This window comes from Pantherophis guttatus, chromosome 5 (assembly GCF_059756535.1).
Source record: "Pantherophis guttatus breed Tessera chromosome 5, ASM5975653v1, whole genome shotgun sequence".
Classification (NCBI taxonomy): Eukaryota; Metazoa; Chordata; class Lepidosauria; order Squamata; family Colubridae; genus Pantherophis; species Pantherophis guttatus.
Window position 1 is genome coordinate 15,991,823 of NC_142067.1, and position 19,802 is coordinate 16,011,624.

The 19,802-nt window shown below is 37.8% G+C and overlaps 1 protein-coding gene across 8 annotated transcripts in view; it reads left to right on the forward strand.

Annotated features, from left to right (window-relative positions):
- Positions 1-19,802, forward strand: part of CNTN5 (contactin 5) — an 827,378-nt gene that overhangs the window by 629,737 nt on the left and 177,839 nt on the right. For all 8 annotated transcript variants that reach the window (XM_087894620.1, XM_087894619.1, XM_087894622.1 and 5 more), the window contains 2 exons: positions 4,082-4,285; positions 14,391-14,493. In XM_087894620.1, the coding sequence (XP_087750746.1) occupies positions 4,082-4,285; positions 14,391-14,493 (307 nt within the window). The remainder of the gene's footprint in view (positions 1-4,081; positions 4,286-14,390; positions 14,494-19,802) is intronic.

The following is a 19,802-nucleotide window of genomic DNA, read 5'->3' on the forward strand; positions in this document are numbered from 1 at the left end:
TTACCTGAAGTGGGGTTGGTGGAGGGGGAATCCTAGCAATGACAAATGACATCCATTGTGAAAGTACTTAATATATGATTTTCAGTTATCGATGACATCATTTGGGATTCAAAAAAATTATTAATTTTAACAAAGCATAAAATACAAAAATATAAAGAAAGATGAAGGTAAAATAGGGGGAGTAAAAGGGAAAGAGATATAAGTGTAAGGTAGAGGAGGAAAAGGGGAAAAAAAGCATTGACTTCCAACTCCTTTTGGTGCAGTAAAATAAGATCATAACATGAAATCTCAAGATTTATTTTTACAGTATATAGTATATACTAGCCATTTCTGTAACACCAAACCGATCTAATCAGCAAAACCTAAAATCAAAGTTTCATTGTTTTCCTCTTCAAGCACCAAGTCCAAAAGCTTTCCAAGTAGAAACAAAATTAATTGTGTTCTTTTCTTTAATCAAAGTAGTCAATTTAGCCATCTCTGCTAGCTCTAACAACTTTTGCAGCCATTCATCCATTGTGGGAATCACAGTATCCTTCGATCAGCATGTATAACATTAAAGTTCCCAAAAAAATTTCTAAGTTCTTTATCCATTAGACCTAAAAGAAAAATCTTTGGTTTTATCTTTATGTTCACTTTAAGAATCTTCTGTATGTCCACTATAAATGATAAAAAGTTCCTTCTTTACATTTACAATGACATCATTTAATCATTTCCTCGGCTAAAATATATGAAGAAAGATTGCAGGAACTGGGTATGTTTAGTTTAATGAAAAGAAGGACTAGGGGAGACATGATAGCAGTGTTCCGATATCTCAGGGGCTGCCACAAAGAAGAGGAAATCTAACTATTCTCCAAAACACCTGAAGGTAGGACAAGAAGCAATGGGTGGAAATTAATCAAGGAGAGAAGCAATTTAGAACTAAGGAGAAATTTCCAGAGTTAGAATAATTAATCAGTGGAACAACTTGCCTCCAGAAGTTGTGAATGTTCCAACACTGGAAGTTTTTAAGAAGATGTTGGATAATTATTTGTCTGAAGTGGTGTAGGGTTTCCTGCCTAAGCAGGGGGCTGGACTAGAAGACTTCCAAGGTCCCTTCCAACTCTGTTATTCTATTCTATTCTATTCTATTCTATTCTATTCTATTCTATTCTATTCTATTCTATTCTATTCTATTCTAATAATAGCTGTAACAGCCTACAATCAGCTACAGATCTCTAGCATCCTGGCATGTATACATTTAGCCATACATGTTCTTTTTAGCTCATATCATCCTGAATGTAGGAAAGAGAGAGAGAGCATGGGTTCTCATTGTTTGTCACTGTGAGAAGGAGGAGACAGTGCAGGAACTGGGTATGTCTAGTTTAATGAAAAGAAGGGGTTAGGGGTGACATGATAGCAGTATTCTAAAGGGCTGCCACAAAGAAGAGTGGATCAACCTATTTTCTAAAGAACCTGAAGGCAGGTCAAGAAACAAAGGATGGAAAGTAATCAAGGAGAGAACCAACCTAGAACTAAGGAGAAATTTCCTGACAATTAGAAATCAGTGGAACAGCTTGCTCCCAATGTTGTGGGTACCACAACACTGGAGGTTTTTAAGAAGACATTGGACAGCCATTTGTCTGAAATGGTATAGATCTCCTACCTAAGCAGGGGTTGGACTAGAAGACCTCCAAGGTCCCTTCCATCTCTGTTATTCTGTTAAAGTCTTCTGGGAGACAGAACAGGAGAAATGGATTAATGAACTTCAAGTAAAAATGGATGCTAGGCAGTGTTAGCTGCTAAATTGATGGGTATGAGGAAAAAGCTGGGGAAGACCATGAGTAATATTTACAAAGAAAAGTGAAAAAAAGGAATTGAAGAGGATGACAAAGAACAATTCTAGCTTTTCCATATGACTTTGAGGGGAATGTTAAAAAAAGAAAGAAATCAGCTGTGGAAAGAAAATGCCAGGGACAGAAGGTCACCTAGCCAGTACAATGAGACATAGATCTATCTGTGCGATTACTGAGAGACAACAAGGATTTGATGGCACATAATTAATCAATCAATAGCTCTCCTTTATATTTACTCAACTCTCCAAGTTGCATACATATACAATAGGTAATTGTACAAAATGCTTAGCCAGATTCAAACTTCTGGTTAAGGTAGAATTGAGAGGGATGGGAACTTGCTTGGGAGGAATTTTAATTTTTATCAAGCCATAAATAAATCTCAGCTTGGTGTTTGTCAGAAAATAAAGTTAAAATTAAAAGTTGCTTTATTGTGCTGATAAACACACTGACACACAGAGACACGCACACATACTGTACACAAAGAGAAAGAGAGAGAATCATACCCTATGGACCCACAAAAGCTTCTGATTATCTTACTACACAAGTTACCACTCACTACATAAATATTAGTTATACTATTTGTATGATTGTATGATGTGTTTGTCCTCATCTTGCTATCATTGAGACTTGTTATGGCGGCCTATGGACAGAGAAGTTTTTTTTAGACGTTCTTTCCAGTGTTTCTCAACTTCAGCAAGTTTAAAATGGGAGGACAGCTGGCTGGGGAATTCTGGGAGTTGAAGTCGCCCGTTTTAAACTTGCCAAGGTTGGGAAATACTGCTTAGGCTACTTATTCCAAAGGACAACATTACTTTCCCCTGCTTTTATTAATTATGTCTTTGTTCACATGAGTCTCTGATTACTAGCCAACCTATTTTGGCCCAGTATGTCGGACAAACTTAGCTGTACAAAGTTAGTTATTGTGCACAGTCAGAAAGCTGAATAAACTATCATCAAGAATCAAGATGAAGAGTAATTGTGCATGGCAGCTTGCTTCATTCCCATATTTTTTAATGTTGGAAGTAAAAGCAGGAGTGAAATCCAGCAGGTTCTGACAGGTTCTGGAGAACCGGTAGCGGAAATTTTGAATAGTTTGGAGAACCGGCAAATACCACCTCTGGCTGGCCCCAGAGTGGGGAGGGAATGGGGATTTTGCACTATCCTTCCCCTGCCATGCCCACCAAGCCATGCCCATCAAGCCATGGCCACATGAACCATAGTAGAACCGGTAGTAAAAAAAATTGGATTTCACCACTGAGTAAAAGGTATATTATTAGTTTGGACTCTTGACTTCTGATGGGCTGCAGGTAACCACAGTGATAGGAGAAATTTTTGACACCACTTGTCCCTATTTTTTGAGAGGGGTTTTAAAAGTTATAAATGGGAGGTAAACTTCTTCCATACCTATCTTTTACCATAATAAACTTTTGCCAGTGTTTGATGGCAAAGTGACTGAATTTCCAAAATAATATTTTAGAACAATATTAGGTGGGGCGGGGAGTGGTGGTAGTAAGAATAAAGGAATTGCCTCTTAGAAGTCTCACATTTTTATTCCTAGCTTTAATTATTTTGAATAAATAAGGATGGGAGAGAGAAATTTCACCACTCAAGCTTGATAACATAATCTCAGGAGGCCAGAGGACTGCAGATTGCTCAGTCCTTCTTTAAGTTCTGGAAATATGAGATTTGTTTTACTTTTCTGTCATCTCCAGGAAGTAAAATTAAATACGGTGGTTTCATATGGCATTTAACATATGGTATAATATATTTTCCAAGTGCTGTTCAGCAAAAGTCCATGCAATGTTAATACTAATTCCCTCTTAAGCATTTGGCATATTTTATTGCTTCCTATTCAGCATAGCTCAGTGATTAGTAATACATTTCTCCATAACTAATCTTTAATCGTCAAGTTTTGATTCCTCCACACCAGGCATTTAGTCAGATTGTAGAACTCTGGAATCAACTGGAAATCTTATTCAGCGTAAAAATATCTACATGTGCTGAAAATAATTGCCCACAGCTAAGCATGCATGTTTTCCAAATTCACTGAAAATAATAATGATAAATAAACACATGTCTTTATATAAAAAAAAAAGCTGTCCCATAATCCCATAAACATCTGCCTTGGTCCATGGAGAAAAGTACTGAAGTTAGATAGGTTCCCTTTTTCAAACATATGTAATTTGCTCTTTTGAGTGCAGTGGCTTTGCCACAAAGAGATTCAAAGTATTTGGCTCTTTATTTTACAGAGATCATCTACAGCTGGGTATTTAACGCGTTCCCCTCCTTTGTGGCAGAAGACAGCAGGCGTTTCATCTCCCAGGAAACAGGCAACCTCTATATATCCAAGGTGCAACCATCAGACGTTGGGAGTTATATCTGCCTCGTGAAGAACACAGTGACAAACGCCAGGGTCCTTAGTCCTCCAACTCCATTAACACTTCGAACTGATGGTAAGTTAGCTGTTTCTCAAAATCGAAATGTATTGGGGAAGTGGGGAAGTTGTGTAGAAGTATAAGGACTGTTGTCTATGGAGATTCTCAATCAGCCAGGTCATGATTGTCCCAAAGGACAACTAGACTAAAAGGCAACTGGACTGTCTTGGTTTTTTTCCTTTGAAAGACGAGTCAAAGAGGCCATCCTCCTTCAACACATGGGGAGAGATACGACACCACCTATCTCCTGTTTACAACACAGTCCTTTCAACAGACCAGGAAGGTTCCACACCCATTTGCACTCAGGTGACTCTGAGGCTACAGATAAATCCACTACTTGGCCTCCATGACTCTCAGAGTGCTATGACTAGAAAACTGCAAAGAATGTAAATTCGTTCATTTCCCACTAGTCACTTAAAACAAAACAAGCTTCTTAGATGAGAAGCCAATCATTTTGACTATTTCCAAGCAAAATGGGAAAATTGTGTAGCATTGCAAAATGTTACTTACTTGAGCAATTTTGAGAATGGAAGTAGAAACCTACATGGACATTAGTAATAACTATTAGTTTTGACGGTTGCATCTTTCATTACCAGTTACTAAGGAAAGAGTTAAAGACTCATATCATTTGGTGAGTTCCCATATGTTCAGTATTTTGTTGAATATTGAGTGTTGCAGAATGCTGGACTAGACAGACTTTTGGTCCAATTTATGACCAATGCTTAGGAATAAGCATTAAATTTCAGAGATGCACATAAATCCAGATTCAAAAGCCAACATTTGAGTCATATCTTGCATGGGTGTCCTTATAGCCCCAGTCAGGAACACATTATAGAGATTACATATTTTCTTTAGTATTATATGGTGGGCAATTGTGGAAACCCAGGAAAAAAAGCTGCTTTAAGATGCCTCCAAAAATGCCATGTGTGCCGTTGAAATCACCTCTGGATATTAGAACAGAATGGAAACTAATTTAGGGGGAAATGGTATTTTCTAATATTTACAATGTATTTTATAAAACTGCAGAGTTATCTGGGCATAAAAAGGGTAAAAAATAAATAAGGGATCTGGAGATTAAATCGTAAGATGAATGGCTGAAGGAGCTAGGCATGTCTAGCCTATGGAAGAGAAGGATCAGGAGGAACATGATAAGGAGCATGTCTTCCAATATTTGAGGGACTATCACAGAGAAGAGGAAATTGACTTATTTTCCAAAGTACCAGAGGGCAGGACAGGAAGTAATGGATGGAAGCTCATTAAAGAGAGATAAACAGTATCCTTCCCCTGGAGTGGGGTGGGAATGGAGATTTTACAAACATCCTTCCCCTGCCACGCCCACCAAGCCACACCCACAGAACCGGTAGTAAAAAAAAATTGAAACTCACCACTGAAGTATACCCATCTCACTCTCACCTTGCATTATTTTTTTCTAGTGAAATCAACCATTGAAAATAATTACCTGCCCTCTTAGAGAAAAATTAGCACAAACTCTTATGCTTTTCCCCCCTTTTTTTTTCTGATGAGGAAAATAATTCAGAGGCAAATTTTCAAGAGGAAAATAGAACCCTCTTCTCAGTTCCAGGATCCCAGTACAAAATGCCTTCCTTGATTCCTGAATTTTACACAGCAACCTTCCTCCGTCATATCTATTTTGATTCACAAAGAAAAACAGCATGTAATAACAGTTACATTTCATAATAAAAATCGTACTTAATATTGAAAGACTAGAAGACGTTAGAAAGTTCTGGTTATACAACTTTTTCTATTTTTTTATTCACCTAACGCTGGGACAGAAATAGCTCTCATTAAAATACTGTATTTAAATACAAAAGAATCTCCAATTTGTCTAGCGAAAAGCTTTTCCCACCCTCCAAAATTGTCTCAGTTCCATTCCTTCAACCGATATCAAAGAAAGGAGAAAGTCCATCAATCCGTAACTTGAAGAGACCCTATTATGAAACATGTCCAAAATTCTGCTGGGAAACAAAACTCACTTTCTGGCTCAGGCAGCTAAAATAGCATGATAATTCATCTGGATTTGTTAATTGTGTTTTTTTAGTTTCATTTCAAATGAATGCCATTTTGACAGATTCTTTTACAGGAATGGTGCAGGCCACAGATCAGAAATCTAAGGTTCTTATTCCTTTTGTGACAAGAGAGACTTTATTATACAGTACCAACAAACCTCAAACAAAATGGATGATATCCACTTATTTCAAGTGGATCCTATCTTCAAGTTCAAGTGATCCTATCTAGATACATTATGCCAAAATTAGTTCTCTGGAGAGGTCTATAATGCTCAGAACAGTGGAAAGAAAGTATATTTCTGAATCAGAGGTGGTATTCAGCAGGTTCTGACAGGTTCGGGAGAACCGGTAGCGGAAATGTTGAGTAGTTCAGAGAACCGGTAAATACCACCTCTGACTGGCCCCGCCCCCATCTATTCTCTGCCTCCTGAGTCCCAGCTGATCGGGAAGAAATGGGGATTTTGAAGTAACCTTCCCCTGGAGTGGGGAGGGAATGGAGATTTTACAGTATCCTTCCCCTGGAGTGGGGTGGAAATGGAGATGTTACAGTATCCTTCCCCTGCCATGCCCACCAAGCTATGCCCACCAAGCCATGCCACACCCACCAAGCCACGCCCACAGAACCAGAAATTTTTTTTTAATCCCACCACTGTTCCGAATGTAAACAAATAAACAGAGTCTATGTGTATGTGTGTATGTGTTTGTCAATCTTTATACACACATAAAGTACACATATATACAATGCCCATCAATGATTGGTTTTAAGAATTGCCAAATTAGTTGGCAAGATAAGGAAGCAATATACAGAATAACTTTACAGAATACAGAATAACAGGAGTTGGAAGGGACCTTGGACTTCCTCTAATTCAAGACATTGTTCTAGCAGGAGACATCTCTGCTAACTAATCTTCCTTTGGATGCAGGTGGAACCATCTCAAATTCTGGTCTAGTTTCTTTTTGGCATTGTACTGTACAGTATGTGCATTGTACTCGGGGCGGGTTCTACTTACCTTTACTACTGGGGCCGCGCGCATGCGCAGAAGCATTTTAATGACGTCAGGATCAGTGGGCGGGGCCTCCCGCCGGTTTTATTACCGGTTCTATAGAACTGGTGCAAACCAGGGGCAACCTACCACTGGAGCAATGGAAGCTTCTGTACATGCGCAGATCATCAATTATGACGTCCAGGCAGATGGGCGGAGCCTCTCGCCACTTTTATTACCGGTTCTAAAGAACCGGACAGAACCAGGAGCAACCCACCACTGATTGTACTGTAAAGGAAACACCTCTTTGGAGGCCTGAATTACATCCTCTATAAACATATAGAAAATTGTAACTTCAAAACTGCAACTTTAGTATTTTTTTTCTTGTTAACTTTGTTATCAGTCTGTCAATCTGTGGTTGACAGTTGTCAATTTAACAAAAGTTAACTTTGGACTTTTGTGTTTCAGAGGTGAAGAGTACTGCAAAGTCTGAAATACAGAATTGTCTGAGTTATTTTTTTAATATTTTTTTTACTTTTCTTTCAAAGGATGGACATAAGATGAGTCTACAGAGCCAAGGAAAAGATATAGCGGCAATTCCCAATGTTTTATCCCGGTTTTCATTGGCATGGTAGTTTCTATCATTGCTAGCCAATAATAACAGGTTGTGCTTGTCATCCAATAGCCTCTAAGAATTGAATGTTGGTAAGGGCTTCCATAGAACAAGAGAAATAATGGAGGGAAAAACAAGCCGGTAAAAGAATATAGACATGAGACAGGGTTATCTGTCAAACAAAAATAAAGCAAAGTTCTTTTAAGGCGGTCGTGTCAATGTTTGCAAACAGAATATTTATCAAACAGATTTTTTCACAAAAATGAAGAGACCTACATTTACAAACATCCAATTATCGTAATCCTTTCTGTGGCTTTGAATTTTCATGGATGACAACATTTTTTCTGGAATTACTTTTCTGTTGTAGTCAATGCAGTTAGGCCTTGGTATTTTATGGCAAGAATGCTGATGAGACAACATATCTATATATTTATCTTCATTGAGATAGCTGAATTACATTATAGTTTTATGTCAAATCCTACAAGTATAGACATTCAGTTGCCTTTATATTAATCTTTTATTTCCTTAGAGCTGTGCCGCAAAGGGAAACTTATTTTCTTGATATGAACCAAATTAAATGAAAACATCAAGAAATCCTTGAATGGATTCTGAATAAAATGAATAGCTCATTTGTGCAGATGTCCTTGACAATCATTTCTTTCTCACTATTCAATTTCTTTTTGTGCAGACCTAAAAAACAAAAGTTTCATCAGGAAAAAAAAAAAGGATCACTCGGAGGAATTATTTCATAAGTGTTTACAAGCAATTCCAAGAGCATTTTGGAAGACTTTTGGAAGTCCCTGTTACCAAACTGGAAGCAGTTAAAGTGCCTTTACTGGGGGGGGAAAGAAACCCAGAAAATTTGCAAAGGATAAGGAAATACAAATGTGATTGAGCTTACAACATTTGCTGTTTGATCATAAAGTGCACTTTTCAAGTTCATATATTTTTATGAGATTGTTTCCCCATTCTGGAATGTAGCCAATAAACTATTTCTTTCAAACTAAGCAATAAAGGCATGAAAGGTTGTTTTCTATGATCTTCAGTCAACATTTCCCAAAGATATGCAGAAAGATACATCTTTCCATGATGTTTCCAGGCTTTTCCATGGTTTTCCAGGGTCTTCAGTGTCTCTCTCCCTCTCTCCCTCCCCCCTTTCTCTCTCTCTCCCTCCCTCCTTCCCTCCCTCTTCCTCCCCCTCTCTCTGTGTATGTATATCCAGCTGGATCTATCCGGCTCGTGCGAACCGGTAGTGCCAGTGGCGGGAGGCTCTGCCCACCCGCCAGGATGTCATTACGTCCCATTTTTGACCCTCTGCGCATACACAGAAGAGGCGCATTCGCTCCCATTCCCGAACCGGTAGCAAAGGTAACTGGATTTCACCACTGATGAGTATACTTATTAGTACTGTTCAATATGGAGCTCCTGAACCACCAGTTCTTTACAATTGTTAGCCTCTTAACCATTTGGAGAAGAGACAGCAAGCTTAGTTTCCCTGTTTGTTCTTCTCTTTAGCTCTGCTTGGTTCTCTGCCAGTTCTCTTTGTTTCAAGTAGAAAGTACTTTAGGTCAAATTTAAAGTCAAATTTATTTTATTAGCTGGCTTAACTTTAGGTGAGAGAATGAGGTAGCTGGATGGAGTCACTGAAGCAGTAGGCATGAGCTTAAATGGACTCCAGAGGACAGGAACGCCTGGAGGAGGAGAACCATGGGGTCGCGATGGGTCGGACACAACTTTGCAACTACTTTACTTTTACTTTACTTTTATTTTATTTATATACCGCCCTACTCCCGAAGGACTCAGGGCGGTGAACAGCCAACAATAAAATACATATATACAAAATTTTAAAAGCAGAAATAAAATCGAATTAAATAGTTTGGCCCAGACAAATTAAAAACCCAATCAATTTAAAACAAATTTAAACTTTGAGTATTAAAAATGCAACTAACAGCAAAAAAACCTTTAGGTGACAGTGTTAGCTATTGCTAATAACAAGTCCCTTATTTTAGCTTCAAAATATCCTGCCCCAGTAAGAAAGAGATCATCAGCAAATACTCTTATGTTGTTAGCTTTTGATTCTCCATATTGGAAAATTTCAGAAGCTGTGGATGTTGACTACAAGTTTGTGTTTATTAGCCAAAAGGCTTTGCCAAAGTAGCTTGTCTTCTTGTTCAACCCACTTTTGTCAAATGTCAAATAATGAAAAAAAATATTTTTTTTTTCCCAAGAGGGAACAATGCCACATGATAGCTAGTGAAAAGTGATTCTGCTATAGTATCTGTTCAAAGATTTGGGGGTCTATTCAGAAGGATAGTTTTTCAGAGAGTCTAAACCCTGTAACCGAGTTACTAATCCATGTTGTTTTGGTGTCCCTCAGAATTATAATCTATTTCCTGCTTTAATGGTTCTTCCTCCTCCTCCTTTTAGGAATCTAAACCATTAGGAAGGTTTCACGCTCGAATATATGTCAAGTTTAAGTTTTCCTACCAAATGTCCTTCCCTGAAAGACATTTTCAGACTCTTGCCGTAGTGTCTCCATAGTCCCAGCAGCCACATGACAGTGCTCATTAGTTTGCGCCACATGCAAGATATTATGATATCGTAATGCAATCAATTTCATGGGCTGCATTGTTTTGCTTCCCAGCAGAGGTTTCAAGACCTCCCCTCCCACAATAATAAATTCCAACTGATAGACCTCTTGGGTTGCAAAGTTTAATTCTGCATTTCCCCATTATTTTTAGAGTATGCTTGTTAGAGATTAAGATTACCTGGCAGCATGGAGCAATAACTCTCCCTACAGGGATGAAACACTGTGATAGCACACTACAGGTGGTGCAAAAGTCCAAGTAATAGTGAGCAGATTGTAAACGATCAAGTGAGTTACATCCACCTAACTAATAATGCTTACCGTGTGTATCTCTAGGTCTGGGACTACTACATGGAAGCTCTCGGCACCAATATTATAAGAAAGATTCAAAGAACAGAAACAGGTTCAAAGGAGGAGAATGAGGATGACCAGGGGAGTTGAAACTCAGTCCTAGGAATATAAATTCTAGGGAGTGGAAATGTTAAGTCTTGAAAAGAAAAGGATGGTGCCAGGAAGGGTATCTTAGTGCTCTTGAAATAGATTCGAACCGCTGAACCGCTGACCTTTCTGATCGACAAGCTCAGCGTCTTAGCCACTGAGCCACCACATCCCTTATCATATTGGTATTTGGGAGGATGCTCAGTTACATCCTCCCAAATACCAATATGCAGCAGATTTCCAGGCATGGTGGCAGGTAGAAAATTAAACATTTGTTTACCTCTCCACTTGTAAGCTTTGTAACTAAGAAACTGTCTTGACAGCATTCCCTGAAAACTTGGCATGAGATCTATAGTGGAGTTGGGGCTAACGTGTCATATCCTGCCATTCATGAACCCACTGATCTCTTTATGAACAGCGTGCATTACGTGTGGACAGGCCATCTCTAATGCACCAAATAAGTTTCTCATTATAAGCTGTGAAGTAATGGACATTTGACTTTCTACTGATAAAGAAAAAGGTTTGGCCCAGGGGTGAAATGCTACCGGTTCAGACCAGTTCTCCTGAACCAGTAGTAACAAATGTTACCGATTCAGGCGAACTGGTATTTCCAACAATCAGCTGGGCGACGATCAGCTGTGACACGCGATTTATATTAGCTATAATATAAATATATTATAAATATAGATATAAATAAATATAATATATCATCAGATTTCCTGCTTTCTACTAATCTAAATCACGTGGTGCAGCGGATTCCCCCCCTTGCTGTTCTACTTACCTTTGCAGAATCAGAAGGCTTCAAAATGTTCCTTTTTTAGCACTGTGCGAAGCGCGCGCTCGGTAGAAGACTCACAGAACTGGGAGCAGACTTCAGAGGATTTCACCGCTGGTTTGGCCCTGTCTGACCTTTATTATGGAGAAAAGTCTGAGACACCCCATTTTGCACAAAGCATAAGCCACCTCTGGGAATGTACCTTTTTCTCATTTTCATAACTCATTCTGGGCTAACTGGTTGTAACAGATCATCAGAACAACTTACAGCTGAATGAGGGCAGCGAACCCTGCATGCAGTATAGAGGAGACATAGACATTATGACCATCCAAAGAGTTTAGGAGGAAAATGTTTTTGTGCTTCACCAAAATAGTCACCAGAAATTTGAAGGAAAGAGCAATGGAAAAGGTTGATTGGGTTTTTTTTTTTGTTTGTTTGTTTGATGAAAAGTCTGGGTTGAAGCATGAGGTGTGGCAAACATGTTTTTGGAATATGGGAAGGGGTTGTGGAGATGAAAGCATGGAAGAGGTGTTTAACAGACAGAACAAGACAAGACAAGACAAGACAAGACAAGACAAGACAAGACAAGACAAGACAAGACAAGACAAGACAAGACAAGACAAGACAAGACAAGACAAGACAAGACAAGACAAGACAAGACAAGACAAGACAAGACAAGACAAGACAAGACAAGACAAGACAAGACAAGACAAGACAAGACAAGACAAGACAAGACAAGACAAGACAAGACAAGACAAGACAAGACAAGACAAGACAAGACAAGACAAGACAAGACAAGACAAGACAAGACAAAACAAAACAAAACAGAAGAACATAGTTATAAGGGACCTGCTCGAGCAGGAGACCCTATACTAAAAGGAACCTTTTAGGCACCGAGTGCCGAGAAGGTCACACGGAAATATTGTCCGTGTGCGCGTTCGTCAGGGCCACGCTCTGGAAAAGCCAAACTTCTGGGTTCTAGCGCATGCCTGATGATCAGCTGGCCGGTGCGCATGCACATGCCGGTTTTTGGCACTGCTGCATGTGCAAAGGACAGCTGATTGTCACGCACGCATGCACGCCAGAAACCCGGAGGACAAACAGGCAAGGCCACATGTGCCAGGCGACATGTCTTCCCATGCCACTTTGGGCACTTGTGCCATAGATTCGCCATCACGGCCCTATATCAATGACCATTCCAGAGAACTGGCTGTCCAGACTCTTCTTAAAAGCCTCCTGGAATGGAGGACCCACAACTTCTGAAGGCAAGCTGTTCCACTGATTAATTATTCTCACTGTTAGGAAATTTCTCCTTACTTCTAGGTTGCTTCTCTCTTTGATTATTTGGTTGACCCTCTCATCTTTGTAGGAGCACCTTAGATATTGGAGTAAAAGAATATTTAAACCATTTCTTCTTTTTATATGTGAATGATCAAGTCTAATGGAGCCAATGAAAATAATGAGTTAAAAGTGTATCTTGTTTGTTGGTAAGAATAAAAAGTGCCATATGACAATAATAAACTAATATAAAGTCTAACATGTTTCCAATGTAGCCCTTTTTCAAAAGTTCTCTTCTTTACAAAAGAACGTGGGTTTATTTTTTCTCTCTTTGGTGGTAGCTGTTTGTATAAAGCATGTATTAAGGAAAATTTGCAGCTAAAGGAGCTATTTCACATGGAAAGGAGAGGCATCCTAGAGTTTTCCAAATTCATGCTTGAGGTAGAGACCCCTTTTTCTCTCTTTTTTAATATTAAAAGTGATCCCCTCAAATTCAAAGAAAGAGATTCAGAACTGACAGAAGCAAACATACAAACAGAGATTCCTATAAACACACACACACACAAATATATTTATATTATAAGCAGTAAGTAGTTAACCTTAGGTACTAAAATTGATCTTTGAGATATAAGAAACCAATTACGATTTTACATTTGATACATATTAGTTTTACAAAGCCAAATTGTATGCAGTTTTATATTTTTAAAATAACATTTGTATTTTATTTATTTACTTCAATTATATAAAACCTTGACAATTTTTAAGCATGCCAAAGTAAAACTGAAGACCAATCAGTCTGGAAAGAATCTGTGTAGGCAATCACTAAGAGTCAACACCAACTTGAAGGCACTTCATCAATCAATCAATCATATTGTTTTCATATATCTTCCTATTCTTTTTGTTAAAGATATTATTGGTTGTACAATTTCACCATCGTAACATGTTAATGGATGTCATCATCTAACCATACTATTTTTGTTATTGGGCACAGAAAAGAACAGTGAACTTCCTAAATGTTCATGAAACTGCTATCTTAATATATTTTAAGTGATTGTATTATTTTGAGGAACAATAAAAAAAATCTACTGTGTCAAAGGAGGGGTTGCTTATTACAGATTTAACTCATTTTTATTAAAGGGAAAAGATTCCACAAATCATCCAAGTACTGAACAGTCATATAGTATATCCATCATTCTGACCATTAGTTTGGAACATTTAGCATAAGAAATAAATTTTTGCTCCTTTAAAAATAAAATGCTACTGTGGTGGTATTGTAAAATCCTAACTGTTTAGATTACATTGGGGATGTATCCCTAATTGGAACCATTTTCCTTCATAATCATATCATTCTTCTCTAGCTATTGGACGATCTCACTTCAGCGATGGCTATTTTACTCATAAAGATCTTTCTTTGTTTTCCAGGAGTGATGGGGGAATATGAACCAAAAATTGAGATCCATTTTCCATTCACAGTTACTGCTGCTAAGGGATCCACTGTTAGGATGGAATGCTTTGCACTGGGCAAGTAAGTATACATTCTTTCATAATTGATTATTAAAATCTGAGATCATTCATTTAGCTGATAACAAACCGAGAAAGAAAGAAAGAGAGAGAGAGAGAGAGAGAGAAAGAAAGAAAGAAAGAAAGAAAGAAAGAAAGAAAGAAAGAAAGAAAGAAAGAAAGAAAGCAAGCAAGCAAGCAAGCAAGCAAGCAAGCAAGCAAGCAAGAAAGAAAGAAAGAAAGAAAGAAAGAAAGAAAGAAAGAAAGAAAGAAAGAAAGAAAGAAAGAAAGAAAGATTATATACACACAAATTCCTGGAGAAAATCTACATGGCCACTAAGAGTTGACATTAACTTGATGATACATATTCAATCAATCCGTATACTGTATATACATGATATATAGATGTCATATAGATGAGAGATGATAAATAATAGATGAGAGATGATGAGAGAGAGACAGAGAAAGAGAGAGAGAGAGATGATAGAAATGGTAGGTGGCAATAGGGATAGATGATAGATGATAGATAGATAGATAGATAGATAGATAGATAGATAGATAGATAGATAGATAGATAGATAGATAGATGGATGGATGAGAGGGGGGAGGGGGAGAGAGAGAGAGAGATGAGAGAGATAGAAAGAGAATGATACAATTATGATAGAGTTATGAAAGCTATATGTGATATTTTATCCATAAAGAATTACTCCTATAAAAGTTTGGGAGACTTACCCATACATTTCTAAATTCCAAATGAAGTTTGGAAATATGTTGGAACCAATGGAGGAAGGTACAATAGCCCTTGATTTACAACAATTCATCTAGTGATTGTTCAAAGTTACAACAGCGCTGAAAAAAGTGACTTATGACTTTTCACACTTACAACTGTTGCAGCTTCCCCTTGGTCATGTAATCAAAATTCGGATCCTTGGCAACTGGTTCACATTTATGACAATTGCAGTATCCTGGAGTCACATGATCAAGTTTCGTGACCTTTTGACAAGCGAAGTCAAAAGCGGGGAAGCCAGATTCACTTAACAACCTGTTACTAACTTAATACCTGCAGAGATTCACTTAACTACTGTGGCAAAGAAGGTTGTAAAATGGGGCAAAACTCACTTAACAGATGTCTTAATTAGCAACATAACTTTTGGACTCAGTTGTGGTTGTGAATTGAGGAATACCAGAGGTGGGTTTCAGCAGGTTCTGACCAGTTCTGGAGAACTGGTAGCGGAAATTTTGAGTAGTTCGAAGAACCAGTAGTAAAAATTCTGACTAGCCCCACCCCCATCTATTCTCTGCCTCCCGAGTCCCAGCTGATCGGGAGGAAATGGGGATTTTGCAGTAACCTTCCCCTGGAGTGGGGTGGATATGGGAATTTTACAGTATCCTTCCTCTGCCATGCCCACCATGCCACGCCCACCAAGCCATGCCACACCCACCAAACCACACCCACAGAACCGATAGTAAAAAAATTTGAAACCCATGTATTTCCAGTACAGGAATACCTGTACTGGAAATCAGAAGTAGCTAAGTGTCTTTTGCTTAGTTTCACATTTTCCCTATTTAGCCTTAAGCCATTTTTAAATCCATATTTTCAATGTCTATGTTGCAGCACGTCGCATCCTCTTCTCTAATGGTAATTCATAATTGTTATCAGTGACTGTGTGCTTACTTTTCATATTTGTAACTTCTCAGCCAAGACTCTTAAAGCAATTATCTTGTCCTTAAATTCTTATGTTGGGATTTATTTTTAACCTCTATGTATGAAGTTAGGAAGTTTGATATATAAATAAACAAAACAACCTCCTACTTTGCAAAACTTTTTTGAGGTCACAGATCCATACCATTTTATTTGTCCATAGGAAATATGTAATCAGACTTCCCAACTTGATATATTAGTAAACCTGCAGTTCTGAGTATGCAGAAGGATAATGCATGGTAACTGAAATATAAACCTGAAAACCATAATCTCTTGTCTGATTCACTATCTAGTCTGCAGTGGTGAAACCCAAATTTTTTTTACTACCGGTTCTGTGGGCGTGGCTTGGTGGGTGTGATGTGGCTTGGTGGGCATGGCTTGGTGGGTGTGGCAGGGGAAGGATACTGCAAAATCTCCATTCCCACCCCATTCCAGGGGAAGGATATTGCAAAATCCCCTATCCCTCCCCACTCCTGGGGGAAGGATATTGCAAAATCTCCATTCCCACCCCATTCCAGGGGAAGGATATTGCAAAATCCCCTATCCCTCCCCACTCCTGGGGGAAGGATATTGCAAAATCTCCATTCCCACCCCATTCCAGGGGAAGGATATTGCAAAATCCCCTATCCCTCCCCACTCCTGGGGGAAGGATATTGCAAAATCTCCATTCCCAACCCACTCTGGGGCCAGCCAGAGGTGGTATTTGCCGGTTCTCTGAACTGCTCAAAATTTCCGCTACCGGTTCTCCAGAACCTGTCAAAACCTGCTGGATTTCACCCCTGCTAGTCTGATTCAGATGTGTTCAGATGTATGCAAGGAGATAGTAATATTGTGAAAATGTTTTTGTGACCACACTGAATGCCAGTTGCACAATATTTAAAGAAAGCCATAGACTCTGTGCTTGTCAGTGTGTGTGTGTTCCTTACAGTTGAATTAGAATTATAAAATCACTTATGAGTAAATAATTTAGTATGCCATAAGAGTAAGTTGATGAAAGAGTAAGAGAAGCAAATGAAATGTATTGTATCGATTAAGAAATTAGGAAATGCTCTAGATTTATATCCCATTATATCCAGAGAGCTGGTGTTTGTGTGTAGAAATGCAAACACACTAATACATACATATACAGTACATGGAATAGTATATTTGCAATCTCCACTAAATATCTGTCATCAGCTATGGCCAAATTTATCACTGATAGTGATAAATTTACATCCCAATATAGACAATTATGGTCAATCAGTGTTTACTTAAGAAAATTAGGCAAATATTTCTGAAAGTAGGAAGGGAACTCTATTTATCTGTCTTTTTTTAACAACAGAAAATACCAAAATATACATTAAATTCAAACTGTCCTCTGTTTGAACTTCTAGGTACTTCTTTGGAGATCCCATGTAATTCCAGAAAGAGATTGTTGTATAATATTCCCATGCTCCAAAGCTGATTTTTGAAACTTGAGATTTTATGATAGATTGTCAGATGCTAGATTAAATCTTAGAGGCAGAAGCATAAACATTATTCTAGAAAAAAATAATGATCAGAGAAAAACCACAAAAATAATCAGTGGCCAAGAAAACAAAGTATTAAAAGGCGAAAGATTTATACGATCTGAAGAGAAACCAGAGTATTGTTTAATACTGTTTAAGAGAACATGTCAGCCAAGAGCACTAACATCTGCACAATTCCATCTCTGATATTGTATGTATCATCCATCCCTTTCTTGATACAGAATTCTCTATGCAGTTTGGGGCATGTGTAATACTTAGTTACACACTGCAAAATGGCTTCCGCATATGTAGCTGTATAGAAAAATACCATACCTTTTTCCATCAAATCTGCCTCACATATTTAATTAAGCTAGAAACAATTTATGGATGTAATAATATGAGAAATAATATGCCACAATTATAAGTAGGAAAAAAAATATACAAACCTAAAATAAGAAGAACAAGCTCTGTAGGATTAAACTATTTTCTCACTATAAAACCAGCTATCCAGAAATCATTATTTAAAGACTTTTTAAACCTTGCCTTCTCAATCAGTGCAAAGACATGCAGTCTTTTCAAAGACTGAAGACTGTTTTTAGAGGGTGAATCAAGAAGATATATTATAAGATAAAGGTAAAGGTTCCCCTTGGACATATGTGCTAGTCGTTCCCGACTCTAGGGGACGGTGCTCATCTCCGTTTCAAAGCCAAAGAGCCAGCACTGTCTGAAGACATCTCCATGATCATGTGTCCAGCATGACTAAAGGCCAAAGGCACATGGAACACTGTTACCTTCCCACCAAAGGTGGTCCCTATTTTTCTATTTGTATTTTTTTACGTGCTTCTGAACTGTTAAGTTGGCAGAAGCTGGGACAACTAACGGGAGCTCACCCCATTACACGGCACTAGGGATTCGAACCACTGAACTGCCAAACTTTCTGATCGACAAGCTCAGCATCTTAGCCACTGAGCCAATGCGTCCCTTTATATATTATATTATATTATATTATATTATATTATATTATATTATATTATATTATATTATATTATATTATATTATATTATATTATATTATATTATATTATATTATATTATATTATATTATATTATATTATTATTATTATAGACTGATCTAAAATACTGTTCTACTTTTTGGTGTTTTATTTTAATTTTGCTACTACTAATTTTGCTTAGGGCCACTAGATTTGTTTTAATTCTTATGAGTCATTCTGAGAGGGTGTTTTGTGTTAATAAATACATGTCCTGGGAGCCTGGATAGCTCTGCAGACAAGGCACTGTAATTTAACACCAACTGTCTGCAATTAAAGTAAGTTCGAATCTTGCCAGGCTCAAGGTTGACTCAGCCTTCCATCCTTTCTAAGGTAGGTAAATTGAGGACCCAGTTTGTGGGGGCAATAAGCTGACTTTGTATAAAATATACAAAAGTATGAAGGCTATTGCTTAACGCACTGTAAGCCGCCCTGAGTCTCCGGAGAAGGGCAGCATATAAATCAATTTTTTTTTAAAAAAAATGTCCTACATTAATTTCTTTCTTTTTTAAAAAAAAAATAATTTTTATTGAGTATTTTACACTTTAAAACCAAACACACAATAGCAAAAGAAGTCAAGAGACAAAAAAGAAAACAAAAGCACACACACATCAGACATTAAAATACAATACTAACAACAGGTATATACAATTTTACAACTTTCTGCATCGACTTTTGTCTTTACTCTTAGCTTTTATCCTAATTTCTATGCATCTCGAATACTGTTCATTGGTAATAGAAGTTATCTCCTATCTAGTCCTACTTCAGTCCTCTGAATAAAATCCAGAGAATTTATTTTGAAACTTTTCAGAAGTTCTTAATGGAAAGGTCAATAATAGCTGTAAGGTTTATTGAAAGACAGGTTGACCTTTTCTACCGTATTACTGCTGCAGGCTCAGCATACTGTGTGATGAGTAAAGTGTCCCCAGCAGGGCAGTGATAAAACCCAGCAAGCTTGATCGGTGTCTTCTTCATTCTGTTGCTATTTTAAATGTTACCCAAATATAACTAGCGTTATTGGATAACTGAAAAATGGACCGAAGGAATAAAAATGGACCTGTGTGTTATAAATCATAATAAGCAAGTTCTGCCAACGG